Source organism: Lepus europaeus, chromosome 11 (genome assembly GCF_033115175.1).
Source record: "Lepus europaeus isolate LE1 chromosome 11, mLepTim1.pri, whole genome shotgun sequence".
NCBI classification, from domain to species: Eukaryota; Metazoa; Chordata; class Mammalia; order Lagomorpha; family Leporidae; genus Lepus; species Lepus europaeus.
Window position 1 is genome coordinate 18,150,270 of NC_084837.1, and position 24,056 is coordinate 18,174,325.

The 24,056-nt window shown below is 39.6% G+C and overlaps 1 protein-coding gene and 1 non-coding gene across 3 annotated transcripts in view; one reads left to right on the top strand and one right to left on the bottom strand.

Annotated features, from left to right (window-relative positions):
- The window catches only part of KIAA0586 (KIAA0586 ortholog), a 120,919-nt gene that overhangs the window by 60,792 nt on the left and 36,071 nt on the right, over positions 1–24,056 (bottom strand). For both annotated transcript variants that reach the window (XM_062205043.1, XM_062205044.1), the window contains 9 exons: positions 21,585–21,779; positions 19,542–19,729; positions 16,300–16,404; positions 14,908–14,988; positions 12,848–13,041; positions 10,613–10,731; positions 6,819–7,018; positions 2,390–2,546; positions 1,039–1,273 (listed from right to left, as the gene is read on the bottom strand). In XM_062205043.1, coding sequence (XP_062061027.1) covers positions 1,039–1,273; positions 2,390–2,546; positions 6,819–7,018; positions 10,613–10,731; positions 12,848–13,041; positions 14,908–14,988; positions 16,300–16,404; positions 19,542–19,729; positions 21,585–21,779 — 1,474 coding nt within the window. The remainder of the gene's footprint in view (positions 1–1,038; positions 1,274–2,389; positions 2,547–6,818; positions 7,019–10,612; positions 10,732–12,847; positions 13,042–14,907; positions 14,989–16,299; positions 16,405–19,541; positions 19,730–21,584; positions 21,780–24,056) is intronic.
- LOC133770645 (U6 spliceosomal RNA) lies at positions 15,591–15,697 on the top strand. Its single transcript, XR_009867355.1, has one exon. It is a non-coding gene; the product is annotated as a U6 spliceosomal RNA (small nuclear RNA).

Here is a 24,056-nt window from a genome sequence, read left to right on the forward strand (position 1 = left end):
CACATGGGAGAACCATATGAAGTTCCTGGCTCCTGGTTTTGGTCTGGACTAACCCTGGGCATTGCGGTCCACTTAGGGAGTGAACTAGCAGATATTTCTCCCTCTCTCTGTAACTGCCTTTTAAATAAAATAAATTTTAAAAAAATAGAAAGAGATGAAGATACAGATATATTTGGTAATTTTAAAACTTAATATTTATGAAAGTTCTTCCTTCTAAAATATAGTTTCTGGTTTATCAAAGTTTTATCATTTGCATGTTTTCTTTCTTTTAAAAAAAGATATTTATTTATTTATTTATTTGAAAGGCAGAGTTACAGGGAGGCAGATGCAGATAGATAGATAGAGAGAGAGAGAGAGAGAGAGAGAGAGAGAGAGAGGTCTTCCATCTGTAGGCTCACTCCCCAAATGGCTGCAATGGCCAGAGCTGGGCCAGAAGCCAGAAGCTTCTTCCAGGTCTCCCATGTGGGTGCAGGGGCCCAAGGACTTGGGCCATCTTCCACTGTTTTCCCAGGCCATAGCAGAGAGCTGGATCAGAAGAACAGCAGCTGGCATATGAACAGGCACCATATAGGATGCCGGAACCACAGGCAGTGGCTTTACCCACTATGCCATAGTGCTGGCCTCTTGAATGTTTTCAATGGGTTACATAAGTCAATCTTAAGTTGGAATGTAGAGCTACCAAAAGGAAACACAGTTGGCCCTCCATAGCCTTAGGTTCCACATCATACATTCAACCAATCCCAGATCAATAATAGTTTACCCATACAGAATATGCACAGATTTTTCACGTCAGCACTCCCTACGCAATACAACTAGTTACATAGCATTTAGGTTGTGTTAGGTATTGTAAGTCATCTAGAGATGATTTAAATTCTGTGAGAAGACATGAGTGGACTATCTGCAAATACTATGCCAGTTTTCCTAAGGGTCTTGAGCATCTGTGGACTTCAGTACTCATGGTGAGGGGTGGGGGTGAGGCATCGTTCTAGAACCAATCACCCCCAGATACCAAGGGAAAAATCACATGTTCTCATTTACATAGCTCTTGGGTAAGGAAGCTCTTCTTGAAGAAAGTCAGGATTCTCTTCTTCCAAAGGCAGGTCTCCATCAGCCCATGGCTTAGGAAGCTCTGGGCTCGGTATCTTCAACTTCTCGATGGAAATCTCTGACAAACTTGGGGTAATAGCTGCTGCTGGAGGAGGCGTTGTAGCAGGAGTGACTGCTGGAGTATTAATAAGGGTGATGGCAGGCATATCATTTCCTAAAGATCTTTCTAAAAGAGAAAGAAAAAGATGAAAGTCAGCAAATAACTCCATTGGAAGCCAAGATATTTTGCTCCTGACATCCCTTAATATATAGCATACAAGTAATAGTGATAACCATTAATAAATAATGATGATAATGGTGGTCATTAATGGTAAAATTCCCAAATTAATTTAGCAAAGTACAAAAAAATCTTGAAAAGACATCACTTTTAACATCATCATATACTTAAAGTAGTCTGACAACCACTTTAAGCAGCATTCTGATCTCAGAATCAGCCCTTAAGGCATCCTTGTCTGGCTGAAAAGCCCACAAGAGCATTTAGGCATGGAAAGCCAAGACACTGTGGCAAAAAATGTCCTACATGAAGGATCTCTGTGAGTCAGACTCCAGTGGGAAGAAGTGGCCATCAAAGAATGATATACTTTTCTATGAAGGGAGGAAGAGAACTTCCACTTTGCTTATGGCCTTGTCTAAATACTGACGGAGTTTGTGGATTCAGAAGGCTTCCTTAGCCTAGGCAGCTCATGTCAAGAGCCTCAGGTAATCACTGACGTCATACATAAGAGCGTTAATTGTTAAATTAATAGGAGTCACTGTGCACTTACTTCCCATGCAGGACCTAAGTCCTTGATGAGTTGTATTATGAGAGTTAACTGTAAAACTTGTTCTCAAATGGTTTTGTGTTTAAGTGTGTGTGTGCGTGTGTGTGCAAACTGTTGAAATCTTTACTTAGTATAGAGATGCTCTTTAGTGTATAAAGTTAATTGAAAATGAATCTTAATAGAGAATGGGATTAGGAATGGGAGAGAGAGGAGAAGGAGGGGTGGGAGTATGGGTGGCAGGGTGGATATGGTGGGAAGAATCACTGCATTCTAAAGTTGTATTTATGAAATTTGTATCTCTTAAATAAAAAGTTTCTTTGGGAGAAAATAAAATACTGAGTGTCTTAATAGATTATACACTATAAGAAGTGGCAATCATTTCCTTAATTTTCTTGCAAGAAAAAATGGTGTACTAAAACCTAGTACCAAGTATGTATTAATCTACAAGACATTTTATCAAACAAATAATGAAATTTACTTAATAGTTGCTAAACCTGATTTAGAGAAAATAAGGTTTATACCTTTTTCAGCAAGGATTTCTTTCACAGGGAGAGCCACATCATGATCTGAATCACAGGGAGAAGCAACAGGGGTTTCTATCAACACATGCTCCTTAGCAGGTGATGGTGAATGAGGAGGAGTAGGCTGTGGGGTAGCCACTGGGGTACACACTCTTGCCTAATACAAATTAATGAAACAAGATAAATCATTCTTAAATCATTCAAATAAAAATCATTTGAAATAATATGAGCTCATTCATAGACTACACAGATTTAAAATAGATGGGGAGAAATGTAGCCATAGTACCGTGGCTCTTTAACAGTTGGCTGTTAGGCTAAAATTGACCTCAAGGAACTCTCTGGCTATCAAAATAAGTCTACCTCTGATGTAGGCCCCAAAGAAACCTAAGGCATCCTTTTTTTTTTAAACACACAGGAAGATTAAATAGATACAGGTGAAGATTAAACCCAACTATCAATTTGATGGTCATGCAACAGAAAGGAAGCATTTTAACTGCTTGACAAGATTTTATATAGATAGATAGATAGATACACACATACATGTGTTATTATATCTACACATACATGTATTTACGTATAAAATCAGCCTTCTAGCACAAAAGAATAGAGCACGTAATGGAAGGATAAGAAAAATTAAGGGGTGGGTGGAGAGAGATGAATACAATGAGAAGATGGAAATGTCTAGGGAGGGAAAGAGGGAACATTTTAAATATTGGTTTGTTGGAGCCGGTGCTGTAGCACAGTGGGTTAAAGCCCAGGCCTGAAGCACTGGCATCCCAAATGGGTGCCAGTTCTAGTCCCAGCTGCTCCTCTTCTGATCCAGCTCTCTGTGATGGCCTGGGAAAGCAGTAGAATATGGCCCAAATCTTTGGGCTCCTGCACCTACATGGGGGACCCAGAAGAAGCTCCTGGCTCCTGGCTTCGGATCGGCACAGCTCCAGCCGTTGCAGCCATCTGGGGAGTGAACCATCGGATGGAAGACCTCTCTCTCTCTCTCTCTCTCTCTCTGCCTCTCCTCTCTCTGTGTAACTCTGACTTTCAAATAAATAAATAAATCTTAAAATAAATAAATAAATATTGGTTTGTTGAAGTAACAATTCATATGGTTCCAAATTCAAAAAGCACAAAACTATGAGAGCAAAAACTAAGTCTCCTCTCCTACCTATATCTTTTCTACTTTAATTCCCTTCCTCAGAGTTATCAAATAACCTTAACTAAGTCATTTCAGATGCATGAAGATTTATCTCAGGAATAAACTTCCAGAAGTGGAGCTGATTGGTTAAAGGGCTAATTGCAGTGTTAATTTGGACAGATTTTGCCTATTCCTTCTATAGGATTATAGTATTTTACATGACTGCTGGAAGGTACGCGGAGACCCATTTCCCTAAGGTTTGTGAAACAACAGCATTAATAAGCTGGTAGAGTAGTTCTGCCAACTTGATTGGCACAAATGGAATTTCAGTGAATTTTTTTCACATTAAGTATTGAGGATGACCATCTTTTTTACATGTATATGGACAATTTGTCTTTCTCTTGTATGTGTGAACTTGATCATAACCTTTACCCATTTTTAAAAATCTGCTTTTTCTCCTCTCATTCTAGAAAATCTTCATATATTATGTTGATTAGCCTTTATTCTGTATAATGAGTAGTGATTTAATATTCAATTTAAAACCATGAAGTGTGGTAGAGATTCTATAGAATTGTTTAGTAATTAGTGCATTTTAGCCTTCATTTTAAAATGAAGGAAATATACTGTGCTTTTTCTTCTTGACTGCATACACTTATGGTATAAAATCACTGTTTTCAAATATAATGCTGCCAGCTCATCATCATGGGATGATTCGAAATTCTCCTTGAGTTGGTAATGGACAATGATGATGAACTATTACTTATGAGTATTTATCAAGTTCCAGATACCAGAATAACGAGCTCTTTTCATAAATCATCTCATTTAATTTTTCACGAAATTTTATGTGACGGCTAAGAAAAGGCAGTATTACAAATATGTCGATTATTTCCAAATTAAACCACCATCAAAATTAGATTAATTCCCATGAAAATTCCAAAATGATTTTTATGGAATTTAAAAACTAATTTTTTAAAGATTTATTTATTTATTTGAAAGTCAGAGTTACACAGAGAGAGAAGAGGCAGAGAGAGAGAGAGGACCTCCATTGCTAGTTCACTCCCCAACTGAACACAACACTTGGAGCTGCGCCAATCCGAAGCCAGGAGCTTCTTCCAGGTCTCCTACACAGGTGCAGGGGCCCTAAGACTTGGGCCATCTTGTACTGCTTTCCCAGGCCATAGCAGAGAGCTGGATCAGAAGTGGAGAAGACGGGACGCGAACCAGCGCCCATATGGGATGCTGGCACTGCAGGCGGCAGCTTTACCCACTATGTCACAGTGCCGGCCCCAACACTAATTTTAAAATATGTAAGTTTGCGGCCAACATATTAAATATAACAAAAGGTCAAGGAAAGCCAAGACAATCCTGAAGATAAGGATTAATAAACTGGGGAGTGGAGAGAGCGAAAGGAGAGAGAAGTCTTGACCCCCTAGATATTCAGTAAAGAGATTTTGATAAAATGCTTGTTTTTTTTAACTTTTAAGGATTCTCTATTATGCAGATAAAACTAACGAAAAGATCTGGGATTTCAAATTAAGGTGTTACCAACTGTATTCATGATTTTAACAATACATAAATTGCTTACTCATACTATTTTGTTTTTCCTCATATTCAATTACCCTCATAAAAGTATATTCAGTATATGGGCAGAAATCAAGTCAATTTAACTGTCATAGAGAAAACCATTAATCCCCACCACATCTGCACTGCACATGTTACCAGTGCACTAACAAAATATGATTCAAAACCATCTACTAGGCCCACTGTTGTGGTGGGTTGAGCCACTGCTTGTAACGCCAGCACTCCATATTGGAGTGCCAGCTGGAGTCCCAGCTACTGCTTCTAATGCAGCTTCCAGTTAATGTGCTTGGGAAGGCAGCAGAGCACGGTCCCAGCTGTTGTGCTCCAGCCACCCATGTGGGAGACCAGGATGGAGTTCCTGGCTTCTGGCTTTGGCCTGGCCCAGACCTAGCTGTTGTAGAAATTTGGGGAGTGAACTAGTACACAGAAGATCTGTGTGTGCACGTGTGCATGTGTGTGTCTCCCTGTCACTCTGCCTTTCAAACAAATAAATAGATCTTTGAAACACACACACAAAAACTACATACTAAATCGTTGGCACTCTAATCACACTCCCAATCTCTACAAAAGTCAAAAACATATATAATTTTAGATACCAAATGGATCAGTTAAAACATTTCCCTGTATAAAATGATCTCTTTGCGATACATACGCAGCATCAGAAGTGATTGTGGAGTTTTAAACATCTAATAATGTGGAGTAAATTTTAGATCTGTATAATCTATGCTGCTGTAATAGGTTAGAAAATCCAACAACAGTAAGGCTAATTAAACTAACAATAAGAAAAGTATCTGAAACATATTTTTAAAAGATTAAAAAAATCAGTTTATATGATAACCCAAAGTAACATGTGCTCCTTGGATATATTTTAAATTAAAAATAAGCTGGGGCCAGCGCTGTGGCACAGTGGGTTAAAGCCCTGGCCTGAAGTGCTGGCATCCTATATGGGTGCGAGTTCTAATCCCAGCTGCTCCTCTTCTGATCCAGTTCTCTGCTATGGCCTGGGATAGCAGTAGAAAATGGCCCAAGTCCTTGGTTGGGCCCCTGCGCCCATGTGGGAGACCCGGAAGAAGCTCCTGGCTCCTGGCTTCAGATTGGCACAGCTCTAGCCATTGTAGCCCTCTGGGGAATGAGTGAACCAGCGGATAGAAGATCTCTCTCTCTGTCTCTACCTCTCTCTGTAACTTTTTCAAATAAATAAAATAAATATTCTTTAAAAATAAAATAAAATAAAAAGCTACGAAGGACATTTTTGTAATAATCAGGGAATTTGAATATGGTCTCATATCCTACATTATTAACATATCAATGTTAAATTCAGTGAGTATGACAACGGTATTCTGGTTTACAGATAACATCTTGTTCTTAGGAGAGACTGCTGATGCTTTCAAAGTAAAGTGTTACAATGTCTGCAACTTTCAACCAGTTTATTATATATAGCAGATATAAAGATTGGAAAAAAGTGTCAAAATTCTATCAATTGCTAAATAAAGGTACAAGGTATGAAGGTGTTCATGCTTTCAACCTTTATATAGATTTTTTTTAAAACTTTCAATAAAATTCTTAGGAAAATGTTACTTTAATTCATAGCAACAAAAAATAAAATTATACAACACAGCATGATGTCATATTATGCTTTTTATAGCTTTTCCATTTTGCTATTAATAATATATCAAAATTCCCCAGAATTCTAGGTGGAAGGAAAGACATCCCTACCGGCAAGTCTGTTTCATTGGTTAAAACATCACCAGGAACGACCGAAGCAGTGGGATGTGGGTTCTTTGCTTCTCTGTCACCCAGCATGACAGCAATGGTCTCAGCAAGTGCTTCATTCACAAAATGGCTAACCACATCTGAGTTCACAGGAACCCCAGCGTCAACAAAAAGCCGGAGGACACCACTGCTTGTTCTTTCCACTAAAACATGAAAGAATTCCAGAGTAAGTGAGCAAGAAACATGCTTGCAAGCCAAACCTTTTTTTTTTTTTTTTGACAGGCAGAGTGGACAGTGAGAGAGAGACAGAGAGAAAGGTCTTCCTTTTGCCGTTGGTTCACCCTCCAATGGCCGCCGCGGTAGGCGCGCTGTGGCCTGCGCACCGCACCGATCCGATGGCAGGAGCCAGGTGCTTCTCCTGGTCTCCCATGGGGTGCAGGGCCCAAGCACTTGGGCCATCCTCCACTGCACTCCCTGGCCACAGCAGAGAGCTGGCCTGGAAGAGGGGCAACCGGGACAGGATCGGTGCCCCGACCGGGACTAGAACCCGGTATGCTGGCGCCGCAAGGCGGACGATTAGCCTACTGAGCCGTGGCGCCGGCCAAACCTTAATTCTTAAAATTTTTGAAATTCAATATGTGTTTATGTGGGGGTGACAAGAGACTAAAAATGAAAATACAAACATATCAACTTATACAACAAACTAAGATAATAACACAAATAATGGAAATTCTCTTGAAACAAACAAAAATATACCCAATAATGGATTTATATACAGAATTAACACAAATAATAGAAATTCTGTTGAAACAAACAAAAATATACCCAATAATGGATTTATATACAGAATAAAGAATGCTGTAACTCAATGAGGCCACAAACCTCAACTTGAAAAAGGGCAAAAAGATTTGAAAAGATATTTCACCAAAATAGTATAAAGCTAGTAAACAAGCAATGAAAAGCTTTACAATATAATTAGTCATCATTGGTAATTACATTACTCAATCATTAGTAGAAAATGAAATGCAAATAAGAATAACAATGCGAGATCTCCACATATATATATATGGCTAGAATAAAAACACTGACAACACTATGTATTGGTGAAGCTGTGGGCAAATGGAACTCTCATTCATTAGCTGGAATGAAAAATAGTATATCTACTTTACAAAATATTTAGCGGTTTCTTACAAAGTTAAGCATTTACTTCTCATATGATCACCAGAAATGAAAAGATATATCAGGGGCCGGCGCTGTGGCGCAGCGGCTTAACGCCCTGGCTTGAAGCTCCGGCATCCCATATAGGCGCCAGTTCAAGACCCAGCTGCTCCTCTTCCGATCCAGCTCTCTGTGATGGCCTGGGAAAGCAGTAGAGGAAGTCCCAGGTCCTCGGGCCCCTGCACCCGCGTGAGAGACCCAGAAGAAGCTCCTGGCTCCTGGCTTCAGACCGGTGCAGTTCTGGCCTTCGTGGCCATCTGGGGAGTGAACCATCGGATGGAAGACACCTCTCTCTGTGTAACTCTTTCAAATAAATAAATAAATCTTTAAAAAAAAAAAAAGATGTGTCTATGCAAAAACTGTTGCAAATGTTGATAGATTTATTCATAATAGCCAAAACAAAATATGACAAATTATCCATCAACTGATAAATGTACTAACAAATTATAGTATTTCCAAATAGTCTAATATCACTACATGCAACAGCCTGATTGTCAAAGCTTTCTGCTAAACAAAAAGAAACCAGCCAACAAAAGACTAAATATTACATATGTATGAAATCCTAAAAAATTTTTAAAAAATACAGTGATAGAAAGCAGCCAGAAAGCAGGCCAATGTTTGTTAGGGGCCAGTGAGCACTTATAGGGATTAGGACTTATCTACAAAGTGGAAAAAGGGAACCTCTGGGAATGATGGAAATGTTCTTCTGTTTCTTTTCTTTAAAGAATTATTCATTTATTGTAAAACAGTTACACAGAGAGAAGGAGAGCAGAGAGAGAGAGATCTTCCATTTGCTAGTTTACTCACTAAATGGTTAGCAACAGCAAGGGCTGAGTCAGGCCACAGCAAGGAGCCTGGGACTCCATCTGGGTCTCCCATGTGGGTGGCTTGGGCTAACTTGTACTGCTTTCCCAGGTACATTACTAGGGAGCTGGATCAAAAGTGGAGTAGCCAGGATTTGAACTGGTGCTCATAAGAAATGCCAGAGTTGCAGGTGGTGGTTTAAATTGCAGTCTACAATGCCTGCCCAGAAACATTTTCCTGTATCACAATTGGGTGGCTAATGTACAGCTGTGTGTATTTATCAAAATTTATTGAACTGTACACTTAAAACTGGCGAATTTTATGGAAAGTATATTGTATCTTTTTTTAAAGATTTATTTTATTTATTTGAAAGACAGTTACAGAGAGAGGCAGAGACCAAGAGAGGTTTTCCATCCGATGGTTCACTCCCCAGATGGCTGCAATGGCTGGAGCTGTTCCGATCCGAAACCAGAAGCCAGAAGCCAGGAGCCAGGAGCCTCCTCCAGGTATCCCACGTGGGTGCAGGAACCCAAGGACCCAGGCCATCTTCTACTGCTATCCCAGGCCACAACAGAGAGCTGGATCGGAAGAGGAGCAGCTGGGACTAGAACCGGTGCCTGTAAGGGATGCTGGTGCCTCAGGCCAGGGCTTTAACCCGCTGTGCCACCCTGCCAGCCCCAGTACATTGTATCTTTAAAAATCTGATGAAATGTAGAGGGGGAGGAAAAGGATAAGGAGGAAGGGGGAAATAAGAATCAAAAGGACATGGGCTCTGTAAAGAAAGTTCATTTAACCATTTAATGAATACTTTAACTCTTTGAAATTTTTATTTGTTTGAGAGGTGAGGATTGGGGAGAGCAGAAGGAAGAGCAGAGAGACAGAGACAGAGTTCCTATCCATTGGTTCACTCCCTCAAATGCCTGCAACAGGCTGGAGCCTGACCCCAGAAGCCAGAAGCCAGGAACTCAATTAAGGTCTTCACATGAGTGGCAAGAATCCAACTACTTGCGTCATCCCCACTGCCTCCCAGGTTCTGCATTAACAGGAAGCTGGAGTCAGGAGCCAGAGCTAAGAATCTAACCTAGACTGAGAAGGGTTAGGCACTGAAGGAGAAATATCTTTAATACTCAATGAGTCAGATATGTAAACCTTAATCCTGAATCAGTCAGATATGTAATCTGATACTCATGATAACAGTGGAAAGTGCTAGGGTGGAAGGGATGGAGAGAGGTTGAATAATCTGAAAACTGCAATATGAAATCAGGGAGCCAGGGAGAAGTAACTTCACTACAGAGAAGCACTGGGAGGCAAGCCTTGAAGTAAGAGCTTATCTCTGTCAGCCAAAGACTGACTTACTCCTGGAATATAGAAATCCATATCGAACTAAAAGTTTTTTTTTTTTTTTTTTTGAAAGATTTATTTATTTAATTTGTAAGTCAGAGTTACACAGAGAGAGAAGAGGCAAAGAGAGAGAGAGTGAGGTCTTCCATCCGATAGTTCACTCCCTGATGGTTCACTACCCAATTGGCCACAACGGCCAGAACTGCACCAATCCGGAGCCAGGAGCTTCTTCTGGGTCTCCAATGCGGGTGCAGGGGCCCAAGGACTTGGGCCATCTTCTACTGCTTTCCCAGGCCATAGCAGAGCTGGATTGGAAGTGGAGCAGCCAGGACTAGAACTGGCTTCAGGCCAGGGCTTTAACCCCCTGCGCCACAGCAAGGGCCCCAGGTTTTGTTTTTCAATAGCAAAGAAATAAAAAATTCCATTTCACTTACCAGCATCAGAGGACAAAGGCTCACTTGCCTCACTGACCGAGACACTGACATCAGGTCTGGCCTGCTGTCGGACTGGAAGGAACCCAGAGATGATTCTTGACATTATTTCTTGTTCTACCCTGGGGGAGGAAGGAACAAAAGTTAAGAATTCCTAAATTTGATTGAAATGTATAAAATGTTAGACATATTGCTCCTTAAAAAAAAAAAAAAAAACACCTTTACTGATAGGCACAGACATTTACACTTGAAAGCAGTCACTCTGCAAGTGAAATCTAGAAAGAAGAATAAAATGTGTCTCCAGGCAAATAAATCCCCTGAAACAGAATTTCTTTGTGGGAAACAGTTCACAAAATCAAATAAAAATCTTTCAGCAATCTGAAATGTAATGAAAAGTTTCACAAAGCCCCTCAGTCAGAGTAAGAGTTGGCCATATTGTGTACCCACTTAGATCCCCACTCTGAGATCACACATATGAAACCAAGTAACATCCAAGCTGGAAAAGAAGTCCAGCTGCCCTCTCTCCCAGGAAGTAAATACACAGGCTGTGATATAGGTTTGCTTTCCTCTTAAACACTATTTCCGGGGCCAGTGCTCTGGTGTAGTGGGTGAGGCCGCCTCCTGCAGTACCAGCACCCCATATGGGCACCAGTTCGAGACCTGGCTGCTCCACTTCTGATCCAGCTCTCTGCTATGGCCTGGGAAAGCAGTACAAGATGGCCCAAGTGCTCGGGCCCCTGCATCCACGTGGGGGACCCGGAGAAAGCTCCTAGCTCTTGGCTTCAGAATGGCCAAGCTCAGGCCCGTGTAGTCATTTAGGGAGTGAACCAGTGAATGGAAGAACTCTTTGTCTCTCCGTCTGTAACTCTGCCTCTCAAATAAATAAATAAAATATTTAAAAAATTATTATATGTCAATAATCTATGTTCACTGTAGAAAATTCAGGACATATATAATAGACTAGTTTTTTAAAAATTTTTATTTATTTATTTGAGAGGTAGAGTTACAGACAGTGAGAGGGAGAGACAGAGAGAAAGGTCTTCCTTCCATTGGTTCACTCTCCAGATGGCCGCAATGGCAGGAGTTGTGCTGACTGGAAGCCAGGAGCCAGGGGATTCTTCCCAGTCTCCCATGCGGGTGCAAGGGCCCAAACACTTGGGCCGTCTTCTACTGCTTTCCCAGGCCATAGCAGAGATCTGGATTGGAGAGGGGCAGCTGAAACTAGAACCAGTGCCCATATGGGATGCCGGCGCTGCAGGCACAGGATTACCCTACTGCACCATGGCGCCAGCCCCTAACAGACTAGTTTTTAAGGCTCATTTATGATCATAAATTCAGGGATAAACAGTTTAGGAATTTGATGGGTTTTTCTCACTTTTGTTCTACATACTTTTTTTCAGTGAGGTACTGGACAGTGGGGCTTGACTGTTAGCAACCTGCTTCACTTATACACTAGTATATTTTTAATATACTTCAGTATCATCAAATATTCTTCTAAACCTAATTTTAACAACTATATTTACTTGTTTAGTTTACTCCATAACTGCATTAAGGCTTCTCAAAGTAAAAATAGGGATGAGTTCATTTCATATCATATGTAATATGTAAGAATGTTATAATAAGCAATAAATTATATATATAACACAATATGTTATATACATATTGAGATCCATAAAGTTATATATGTTGATAAATTATACATGTAACATATGCATGTCATATATAAATCCAAAAAGTAACATATATATGTTAATAAGTTACATATGTAATAGAAGTTATATATGTTACATAAGTTATATCCATAAAGTTCATAGACTTTTTGAAGTACCTACATATAATACCTACCACTATGAAAAAAGTATTATTTTCTAAGTTTGTTACATAGTTATAACAATTATATATTAGAACTTGTTACTTATTGTATTATGTAATAATATAAAAGAAATAGAAAATGGTACCTTTTCATAGTGGTCGGTATTAAATGCAGATACCTCAAAAAGTCTGTGGAATCATGGAATTTAAGAGACAAGTTCATTCTAATACAAAATATTTTGAAGTTCATGCATAATATTTAATAGTACACATTTCCCATGAACTTTTTGAAGACCTCTCAAATGTATGGATTTCAAAAATACTTTGCACCAACAGAAACTTCTAATCTTTCTTCCCATAAACTTTCTGAAGTACCTTGCATTTGCTACTATAATTCAATTCGTACCAAGACCATTGTAAACTCACCACTGAATTAAGCTATTTTCCAATGCTTCCTTTCTCTCAATTACTTTATCCAGAATATCAGTAGTAGGCTGAAAAGTGGAAGCAACTGGTGGAAACGGAGGGCCATTATATTTTGTGGAAACAACTTTAACATTTCTGTTAAACTCGAGAACTGGTTCAGAGTATTCTGGAACTTCATCACAGTGTTCCTCTTCCTAGTAACAGTAAAAGCAAAGTTACTACACAGTCAACATCTACGGAGTACAACTACAGTCAGGAATCTGATCTTGGTGAATCAACCACAGGTTTAAATTAATCAGCAGCATTTCTAGTCACATAGTATTACACTACAAATGCTCAATACTCATTAAATATCACACTGAAGACAAACTAATTACACAATTATTTTGTCTTTTTAGAATCCAATATTATTTCTTCTTTCTTTTCTTTTCTTTTTTTTCTTTCTTTTTTTTTTTTTTTTTGACAGGCAGAGTTAGACAGTGAGAGAGAAAGACAGAGAGAAAGGTCTTCCTTTTTCCATTGGTTCACCCTTCAAGTGGCCACCATGGCTGGCATGTTGCGGCGAGTGCGCTGTGCTGATCCGAAGCCAGGAGCCAGGTGCTTCTCTTGGTCTCCCATGCGGGTGCAGGGCCCAAGCACTTGGGCCATCCTCCACTGTACTCGCGGGGCACAGCAGAGAGCTGGCCTGGAAAAGGAGCAACAGGGACAGAATCCAGCACCCCAACCGGGACTAGAACCCAGGGTGCCAGTGCCGCAGGCGGAGGATTAGCCTAGTGAGCTGCGGCACTGGCCAAAATCCAATATTATTTTATACAATCATAAAACAAACTGGAAAACTTGGTTATTCCTGCATAAACCATTATTAACATTTCCCTCTAGAAATTTATGAACTTATTACCATTAAAAAATTGATTGCTTCCAAATATCATTGCTCTTACAGGACCTATAATTTACATTAAAAATGCAGTTATTTGTATCATAACATCACGATCAAAAATTATTTATGGAATTCAAAAACTTTTTATTACAAAAAACGGTATAACATTTGAAAGTAAAAGAAAGTAGCACTCATGTACTGTATCTGTTACACATGAATCACATTTACCTGTTCCCTAGTTTTAACAAGTATCAATCCTGTGTCATCTAGACTGCTCAGCCCTCAAATCCACTTTCCCTTTTACATATCATTTTGAAGCAAATCATAAACACACCATATAATACGTATCTCAAAAAAGGTAGGAACACTTGTCTTTGAACTCTAAACCCTCTCCTTCTTATATAACTTTCACTTGTGTGATGAATAAATAGTTTTACCAAATATAAGGATAAATAAGGTTCCTGACTTCGAAACATTCAAGTGGCACCCACATAAGAAGACACACCTGTGAGCATTAACATTGCATAACTTCTTCATATGCTAAAATAGGATTTCATTTTATGATTAATCAAAATGATCTCAGCTTTGAAAGTCAAAGAAATATAATAGATAAATGTCTTCTCTAGTCTACTGACATATTAGTATTCAAGTAGTTTTATGTTCTATGATCTTTTCTCTAAGCCTTCATATTTTATTTCCTCCTTTTCTCCCCACTAGTTTACTATTTCTATCAATCCTATAACTCTTTCTCCCACATGGAACTGTCCCTTGAATTTTAGACCATTTACAACTTTTCCTCAATGTAACAGGTGATCTTGTCACTAATCCAGAAACCAAAAGAGACAAATGTAATAAGTTAGAGTTAAGACAAACTGGAAGGAGGGAAGCCAAAGAAAATGGAAAGAAAGAAGAAAGTAGGAACCAGGAGCCAGGAGAGATATGATCTAGGTGAGAAACAGCAGATAGTCATTAAGCTTCATGAAAACAGGGAATAGAAATGAAGACAGTACTGTCCTACAGAATAACAAGTTTACATTAAAAAAAAAAAAGCATATTTAACTCAAAAGTTAAATCAAATTTCTGAAAACACTGTAACATAATAGTCATATTGATAGTCAAATGATACTTGATCATTTGGAAAAATACTGGCATAAAAATAATTTCTCATTTTTAAGTTTGTTACCTGTATTACATCAATTACTTCATCAAAGTTAGTTCCTGGAAACTTCACCTCATCTTCATCTACCTTAATTAATTCTGGAGTCTAAAAAAGAATTTTCAAAAACTTTTTTATATTGTATAAAAAACATATTATATATGTTTTTAAATATATATAATTTATCATAATTCCACTTATAATATAAGCTACATGCACCCATTTTAAATATCCTGCTAAGAACTGATTTCATTAGTGAATGAAATTCAAGCTAGTCACTGTCACTAGGTCATCTTTCCAATAGCTATAAGAAATTAAATATTTAGGACTGACAATAATTAACTGTATATTTCAGAATATCTAGTAGAGGGGCCAGAGTAGTGGTGCAGCAAGTTAATCTGCTTCCTGAGATGCTGTCATCCCATATGGGCTCTGGTTCAAGTTCTACCTATTACACTTCTGATTTAGCTTCCTGCTAATGCGCCTGGGAAAGCAGATGAAGACGGCCCAAGGACTCGGGTGCCTGCACCTTCACAGGAGACCCAGATGAAGCTCCTGGCTTCAGCCTGGTCCGACCCTTGCCACTGCAGCCAATTGGGGAATAAACCAGCAGATAAAAGATCTCTCTCTTTCTGTCTCTTCTCTGTCTGTAACTCTGCCTTTCAAATAAATAAATAATCTGAAAAAAAAAAAAAAAAAAAAAAAAAGCAGTGCTCGCTTCGGCAGCACATATACTAAAATTGGAACGATACAGAGAAGATTAGCATGGCCCCTGCGCTAGGATGACACGCAAATTCATGAAGCGTTGCATATTTTTGGAAATTTATATTTATTAAATAAAAGTTAAAAAAAAAAAGCAGCTAGTAGAGAGGACTTTGAATGTTCTGGACACAAAGAAATGATAAATGTCTGAGGTGATGGAAATGTCCGTAACCTTGATATGACCATTACACATTCCAACATGCATTGAAACATCACACTGTATACCATAAATACATACAATTATTATGTATCAAATAAAAATTTTTAAACTTTAATTAAATGAGTTTGTCTGCCAAGGACTCCATCAACAATACAACTTAAACCAACTGATCAACAGGCTGACATGATTATGATTACTCTCTTAGACTTAGACCCCCACCATCCACATGGGAGACCCAGATAGACAGAGTTCCAGGCTCCTGGCTTTGGCCTGGCCCAGTCCTGACCCAGCCCTGGCCATTGTGGCCATTTGAAGAGTGAGCCAGTGAATGTAAGATCTCTGTCTCTCCCTCTCTCTGTAACTCAGCCTTTCAAATAAGTAAAATAAACTTTAAAAAATATAACATGACTATGATAAAAGGCTATACATGGGACAACATGAGTTGAAATGACAAACAGGACTCAAAATGACACACATGGTAAAATTCTGAAATGTACCTGCATCCAGGTTTGCAGAGGAGATGCTTCTCTGGGACTAGGCAGAGGCAGACTGACCTCAGCACTGCCATTTGAGATGCTGTCAATATCTACGTTGGGTAAAACCTAAAAGAGAAAACAACATCCAGCCTTCTGTTTGTCATTTGACTCAAATCTTTAGACAGAAAGATAAGAAAACACGTCCTTTATGATTTTATTGTGGAGTTGATGGGTTAACTAAATTATGGAAGCATATTATACAAACTATAAGGGAAACACATAAAACCCTATCATCTCAAAACAATTCATCTTCATTACTCCCTTTGTAATTTTACTATCTATTCACACATAGGTAAAAATTTAAGATAGTTTTCATTTCTAATTTTTCATTTTTATTAGGTCATAAATACATAATTATGCATCTGCTAGACTATTTTTAAACTACATAATATTTCAACAAATATAAAGGTCTTAATTATGTACTTGGTAAACATTTGGCATACTTCCAGTTTTTCTCTTATTACCACACACAAAAAAACACCTTTATATACAGAGTTTCCTTTTCAAATTTTGAATGACTTCATTATGCAAGATAGATAGACAGATATTAGATTCATTTCTTGGGCCACAGGGCATGAAATTTAAGACCCTTGTTAATAACTGTTGAAATACAATCCAGAGGCCAGCGCTGTGGCATAGCAGGTAAGCCGCAGCCTGCAGTGCCACCATCCCATATGGGTGTCAGTTCGAGTCCCAGCTGCTCCACTTCTGATCTAGCTCTCTGCTGTGGCCTGAGAAAGCAGTAGAAGATGGCCCAAGTGCTGGGGCCCCTGCACCCAAGTGGGAGAACCAGAAGAAGCTCCTAGCTCCTGGCTTTGGATCGGCACAGCTCCGGCTGTTGCAGCCAAATGGGGAGTGAACCAGCAGATGGAAGACCTCTCTCTCTGCCTCTCCTCTCTCTGCATAACTGACTTTCAAATAAATAAATAAATCTTAAAAAAAAAAAAAAACAATCCACACAATCTTTGTTTAAATATCAAAAACAATTCATTCTAAGTTTTATCCAATTCTCACTAAAATTAGATGACTGCTGCAGCAATTTGTAAGTGGAGATATAGTATTACTTTAATTTGCATTATCTTAGCTACTAGCAAAACTTAAATTATTCAGTTTGCTTGCTGATAAATTCTATTTCTTCTTTTGTAGAGTTTTATTTCTGTCCTTTGAAGACTTTTAGATTTGGGCCTGTATGTTTTCTTTTTACTATATAAAGGATTTTAAAAAAAGATTTAGTTATTTATTTGAAAGTCAGAGTTACACAGAGAGAGGAGAGACAGAGAGAGAGAGAGAGGTCTTCCATCTGATGGTTCACTCCCCAGTTGGCCGAAACAGCCGGAGCTGCGCCAATCTGAAGCCAGGAGCCAGGAGCTTCTTTGGCGTCTCCCACACAGGTGCAGGTGCCCAAAGACTTGGGCCATCTTCCACTGTTTTCCCAGGCCACAGCAGAGAGCTGGGTCGGAAATGGAACAGCTGGGTCTTGAACCGGTGCCCATATGGGATGCCAGTACTTCAGGCCAGGGCATTAACCCACTGTGCCACAGCGCCGGTCCCTATATAAAGGTTTTATATTTAAAAATGAATCTGGGACAGGTTTTTGGCCTAGAGCTTAAGTCATTGGTTAACAGCCCTCATCCCAAGTGCCTGAGTTCAATACACAATTCTGGCTCCTGAGCCCAGTCTCCTGCTAAGGCAGACCAGGCCGGCAGTTACTGATGGTGCCAGTGGTTGGGATCCTACCACTCACACAAGAGAACTGGCCTGAGTTTCCAGTTCCTGGTTTTGACCTGACCTGGCACTGGCCTTACAGGCAATTGGAGAGTAAACCACTGGATGGAAGTTTTCTCTCTCCACCTCTCAAATAAATAAATAAATAATAAATAAATAAAATGAAATAAAAATCCTTTACTAGCATCTTCATTTCACATATTCTCACTTTATGTTGTTTTCCCTTTTTTTAAGTTAATTCATTTATTTAAAGGAAGAATTTCAGAGAGAAAAGGGGGAAAGAGACCTTCCATCTGCTGGTTCTCTCCCCAAATGTCCACAAAGGCCGGGGCTGGGCCAGGCCAAAGCCAAGAGCCTGGAACTCCATTTGAGGCCCCAAGTAGGTGGTAGCGGCCCAAGCCTTGGGCCATCTTCTTCTGCTTTTCTAGACACATTAGCAGGGAGATGGATCAGAAGTGGAGCAGCCAGACTCAAATAGATGCTCACCACAGAATACTGGCACTGCAGGGAGCCGCTTAACCTCTGGGCCACACCAAATCCTGCTGTTTGCCTTTTAACTTGAGATTTCTGTTTTACACATGTAAGTTTTACATTTTATAGATTGAAATCTATTTTTCCTACATATTTAAGTTTTGTCTCATACATACACTTAGCTTCAGTTTTGGTAAGAAAAATATATACGATTATCTTCTAACTTTTTTATATTTTGTAGTTATACTTTGTCTATTATTCATTTGTTACATTTGCTACACAGTAGGAATTTGGAGTCTAAAATTGATCTTGCTTTCCACATTACTAATGAATTACAGCATACATTATTTCATTTATAAGAATCCTATTTCCCACTGATTTATGAAGTCTCAGTATTACATTCTTTCTAAATCACCATGGCTACCTCTGAAATACAGTGTACTATATCAGTACCCATACCCTTTTATTTTTCTAAACTCTTTTTTTCTTTCCTGCATCAAAATTATCCTAAAGTTCAAATTTCTAATAAACATGTCATTGTTTAAAAATTAAATTTCATTAAAGTTATATTCTAATTTGGGAGGACATAGCAACTTAGTATTTAGTATTAGTTCTCTCTGCCTTTTTTTCAAGTCTTCTTATACTAGGAGCTTCAAAAAGTTCATGGAAACTTAACTCCATTTTTCATATATGTATGGACAATGCCTGAAGTATTGCTTATATAAATCACACATATTAACTGTTTTACATTAATTATAATATACTATTCAATTGTTCCCTTTAGAACACTATCAGGTTAACTGGATATGAGTTACAGGCCAGAAGAATAGCTTAAATCACACAGAACAACAACAGAAATATCCAATTAATATCACAGTTTGGGACAATAAGATAGCCATGATGAAAGAAAACTTTTTACAAAACAACATAATGGACATTAAGAAGGAATGTTAAGCCAAAGAATTTTTTTTTCTTCTTAAAACTTACTGCTCATGCACCCCATATACCTGCACAGTAAGATGAGGAGGATCCTTTTTTTCTGATTTCATTTCTACAACTGCTATGTTCGGCTTCTTCACTCCAGTTTCTTTTCTTTGAGATGATGGGGGAATAGAAGTAATCACAGTTACAGGGTGTGGCTTGTTCACAATTACTCCAGCAGGTGGAATGGAATCACTATTACTTTGAGTTTGTCCTAAGAAGTTTAGAGGAGAAATTGAGTCCAACATTTCAGAAATAAAAGGAAAAAGAAATCTACTACCCTACCTGGATCTTTGTGGCTTTTTTTCTCACAAGAAAGCAAAGAACCAACCTGACAATCCCCTCTGCCTCCACCTTGACCTCTGTCAGCACTCATCGTGTAATCCTTTTAGCAGCATCAACATCTGTCAGACACTTGAACGCACCAACCACTTGACATATACTAATTTAGTAATTACAATAAAGGCTGTCAGGCACTAATATCACACACATTTTAAAACATGTCGGGCCAGCGCCATGGCTCACTTGGTTAATCCTCCGCTGCACCGCCGCCGACATCCCATATGGGTGCCAGGTTCTAGTCCTGGTTGCTCCTCTTCCAGCCCAGCTCTCTGCTATGGCCCGAGAGGGCAGTGAAGGATAGCCCAAGTGCTTGGGCCCCTGCACCCACATGGGCGACCAGGAGGAAGCACCTGGCTCCTGGCTCCTGGCTTCGGATCAGCACAGTGCCGGCTGTAGTGGCCATTTGGGGGGTGAACCAACAGAAGGAAGACCTTTCTCTCTGTCTCTCTCTCACTGTCTATAACTCTACCTGTCAAATTAAAAAAAAAAAAATCAAAACTTGTTTGTTAAGGAGCTGGAGCTGTGGTGTAGCAGGTAAAGCTGCCATGTGTGGCACCAGTATCCCATATGGATACTGGTTCATGTCCCCGCTGCTCCACTTCAGATCCAGCTCCCTGCTAATGTGCCTGGGAAAGCAACGGAAGATGGCCCAAGTCATTGGGCCCCTACACCTGTGTGGGAGACCTGGAAAAAGTTCCTAACTCCTAGCTCCGGAAGGGCCCAGCTCCAGCCATTGCAGCGATTTGGGGAGTGAATCAGTGGACGGAAGATGTCTCTCTCTCTCTGTGTCTGTAACTCGGCCTTTCAAATAAATAAATAAATCTTTAAAAAAAATCTTGTTAGCTTTCATTTTTAAGTTTCATTGGTTTTCTACATTTCAAAGTAAAGAGAAACAGTCCAGTGTATTTTTCAAAGCACACTCTAAAGCCAGACCACCTGAGTTTCAACCTTGGCTCCACTCTAGCTGTGAGGCCTTTCAAAAATTACTTAAACTCTTTGTGCCTCAGTTTCTTTATCTATAAGACTGATAATATTGCCATATGCTTTATAGAGTGAATACATGCAGAGTGCTTAGTATAGTATCTGGTGCATAGTAAGCCATGCCAGATATTATATGAACAGACAGTATGTTTGGAGACATTAATTAACTATCCAGTTGACATGCCATTAACACATCGTATCAAAAAATTAACAATTATATTAAAATTATTCCATGTAAATCATTTGTAAAAACTAAGAATAGTAATGATACTAAAAGAAAGAGAAGTGCTGGTGCTAAGCCAAAAATTATTTGCTCAATTTTTAACATGATGACTGAGAGACCTCAAATAAATCAATAACCAATTATTGACTTAGAACATACCACCACACAAATTTTACTTAGCATGGCCTAGTTCAAAAGTACATAAAAGTGCTTTAAAGTAATTCTCCCAAGTCATAACAGTACTAACAAGCCAATCAAAGTTCCTGAATTCTTATGAATATCCATCACATGTCTAAACATTTCATTAGATTTCATTTCATCCATAGCAATACCAAGAGAATGCTTACAGAACCCATCATTTGAGATCTAGATATTACACAGCATAAGATACATTCTGGGGCCCTCCCCACAAATATACACAATGCATGCAGGAAAAGAAAGACTGTTGTGCCAGTACAATTTTTTTATGTTCCGCTACTGTTGAGAATTTAAAACTCACCTCACCTGTTTTGTTGGTTCTTACCTAAAAGAATTGCCATGGGGATCAGATGACCTTCCAGTGTACCTGAAAAAGTAGGCATTTCTCTGCTTGGACTGAACACATACTGCTGATCCACACGAGGTAACGTAGCAAGGGAATGCTGCATTTTAGTATCCATCTTCACGGGCTTTGTTGCATAAAAGTCAGTCTGTGTTCTTATTGACTTGACTTTAGTGCCTGTGATAATCACCAATGGTAGATATTTTAAAATATTGCTTGTATATCCACCACCATCCAGCCCTCTAGAAATACAGCAACTCTTTTTCACAGAAAGAGTTCATTCTGTATTGTTTTCTTTTGTAAATGCCACTTTATGTGTGTATGTATAAAGCAACAGCAGCAGTTACAAAATGTTGTCTGAGTAACTTTGAGAGCTCAAGAGTTCATTCTACATTAAGGTTACAGGGCCCCAAAAAAGAAGTAACATACAAACCAGAGGTTGGTAAACTTTTTCTCAAATGGCCAGACAGTAAATATTTCAGTCTTGTAGGTCATCAGATCTCAGCTGTTACTCAGTAGTTACTCAAGGAGAGCAGCCAGGGACAATATATAAGCGAATGACCATGGCTAAGTTCATATAAACATTATTTACAGGACTAGAGAGCTCAGGCAAAGTTCACTAGCCTCTGAATAGATTCACAACTAGTAAAACCACTATGACAGAGCAGACACAATGACTAGAAAAAAGTGTTGAACAAAAAGCTTCTGAAGAATATTCAGACAGAATGTTTGAACACAATTTATTTTTCCATAGGAACATTATTTGGAATTAGATTTCAACTTTTCTCTCATTACACTTCTAATCATTACTTAATTCTGAATAGCCAGTGTTTATCCTCTGAAGCAATGTATAGATAATCTCATTTTATATCAACTTAAACCTTACAGAAGTTAGTCACTATAGACTTTTTTCTATTCCTAATAAGTAGACCTATATAGACAATATAGTCAAATTCTTAAAAAGATAAAAATTGAGGGGCTGGCACTGTGGGGTAGAGGGTAAAGCCGCAGGCTGCAGTGCCAGCATCCTGTATGGGCACCAGCTCAAGTCAACAGCTGTTCCACTTCCAATCCAGCTCTCTGCTATGGCCTGGAAAAGCAGAAGATGGCTCAAGTGCTGGGGACCCTGAACCCACGTGGGAGAATGGGAAGGGGCTCCTGGCTCCTGGTTTCGGATTAGCTCAGCTCTGGCTGATGTGGCCATTTGGGGAGTGAACCAGCAGATGGAAGACTGTGGTTAAATGAGAAGGCCATGCCAAGATGGCCACTGGCAAGCCAGCGTCAGTTACTCAGGAATGGCTTTGGAAACCCCCTGGAAGCCACCTGGCAACAGAGCCTGCCTGGCAACAGGCTGTGAATGGTTAGGGCATAAACTGCCCCTTGACCAGATTGGCTGCCTCAGCTATATAAGCTGCTGTACCAACTGAAATAAATGAGTCTGCGGGGCATTCACCTCTGGCCTGCTTTCACCCAACTTCCGGGGTCTGTGTGGTGACTCCGTGCCTCTTGCCCCCACCATGGTCCTCCTCTCAGAACGAATCCACAGAAAAAGACCCCCCCCCCCGCCTCTGTCTCTGTAGCTCTGCCTTTCAAATAAATAAGTCTTTTAAAAAAAAAGATAAAAATTGAGTTATCTCTTTGGAGAGGACAAATTTCTATGGAATCTAAGAAAAGTGAAGAAAAAAGTACAGAGGAAAAATGACTAAAATATTTTTGAAGTAATTTCTTTTTGTTTTTAAAGATTTAATTCTTTGAAAGTCAGAGTTATACAGAAAGAGAAGGAAAGGCAGAGACAGAGTCTTCCATCCGCTGGTTCACTCCCCAATGGGCTACAACGGCCAGAGCTGTGCCGACCCGAAGCCAGGAGCTTCTTCCAGGTTTTCCCATGTGAATGCAGGAGCCCAAGGACTTGGGCCATCTTCCACTGCTTTCCCAGGCCATAGCAGAGAGCTGGATTGGAAAAGGAGCAGCCAGGACTCAAACCAGCACCCATATAGGATGCCGGCACTGCAGGCAGCAGCTTTACCCATTATGCCACAACGCTGGCCCCTTGAAGTAATTTCTTGACATTACTACATTTGCAAGTGTCTGAAGGAGTTCTCCAGAGGGCCCGAAGTTCCAGGACGGGCATATATCCACAGGCTCCCAATCACGCCCACCAAAGTAGAAATATATTTTTTTAAAGATTTATTTATTGTGGCCAGCACTGTGGCATAGCGGGTAAAGCTGCCACCTGCAGTGCCAGCATCCAATATGGGCGCTGGTTCAAGTCCCAGCTGCTCCTCTTCCTATGAACCTCTCTGCTATGGCTTGGGAAAGCAGCAGAGGATGGCCCAAGTCCTTGGGCCCCTGCACACATATGGGAAGACCTGGAGGAAGTTCCTGGCTCCTGGCTTGGGATCAACATAGCTCTGAACCTCCGACTGTTGCAGCCAATTGGGGAGTGAACCAGTG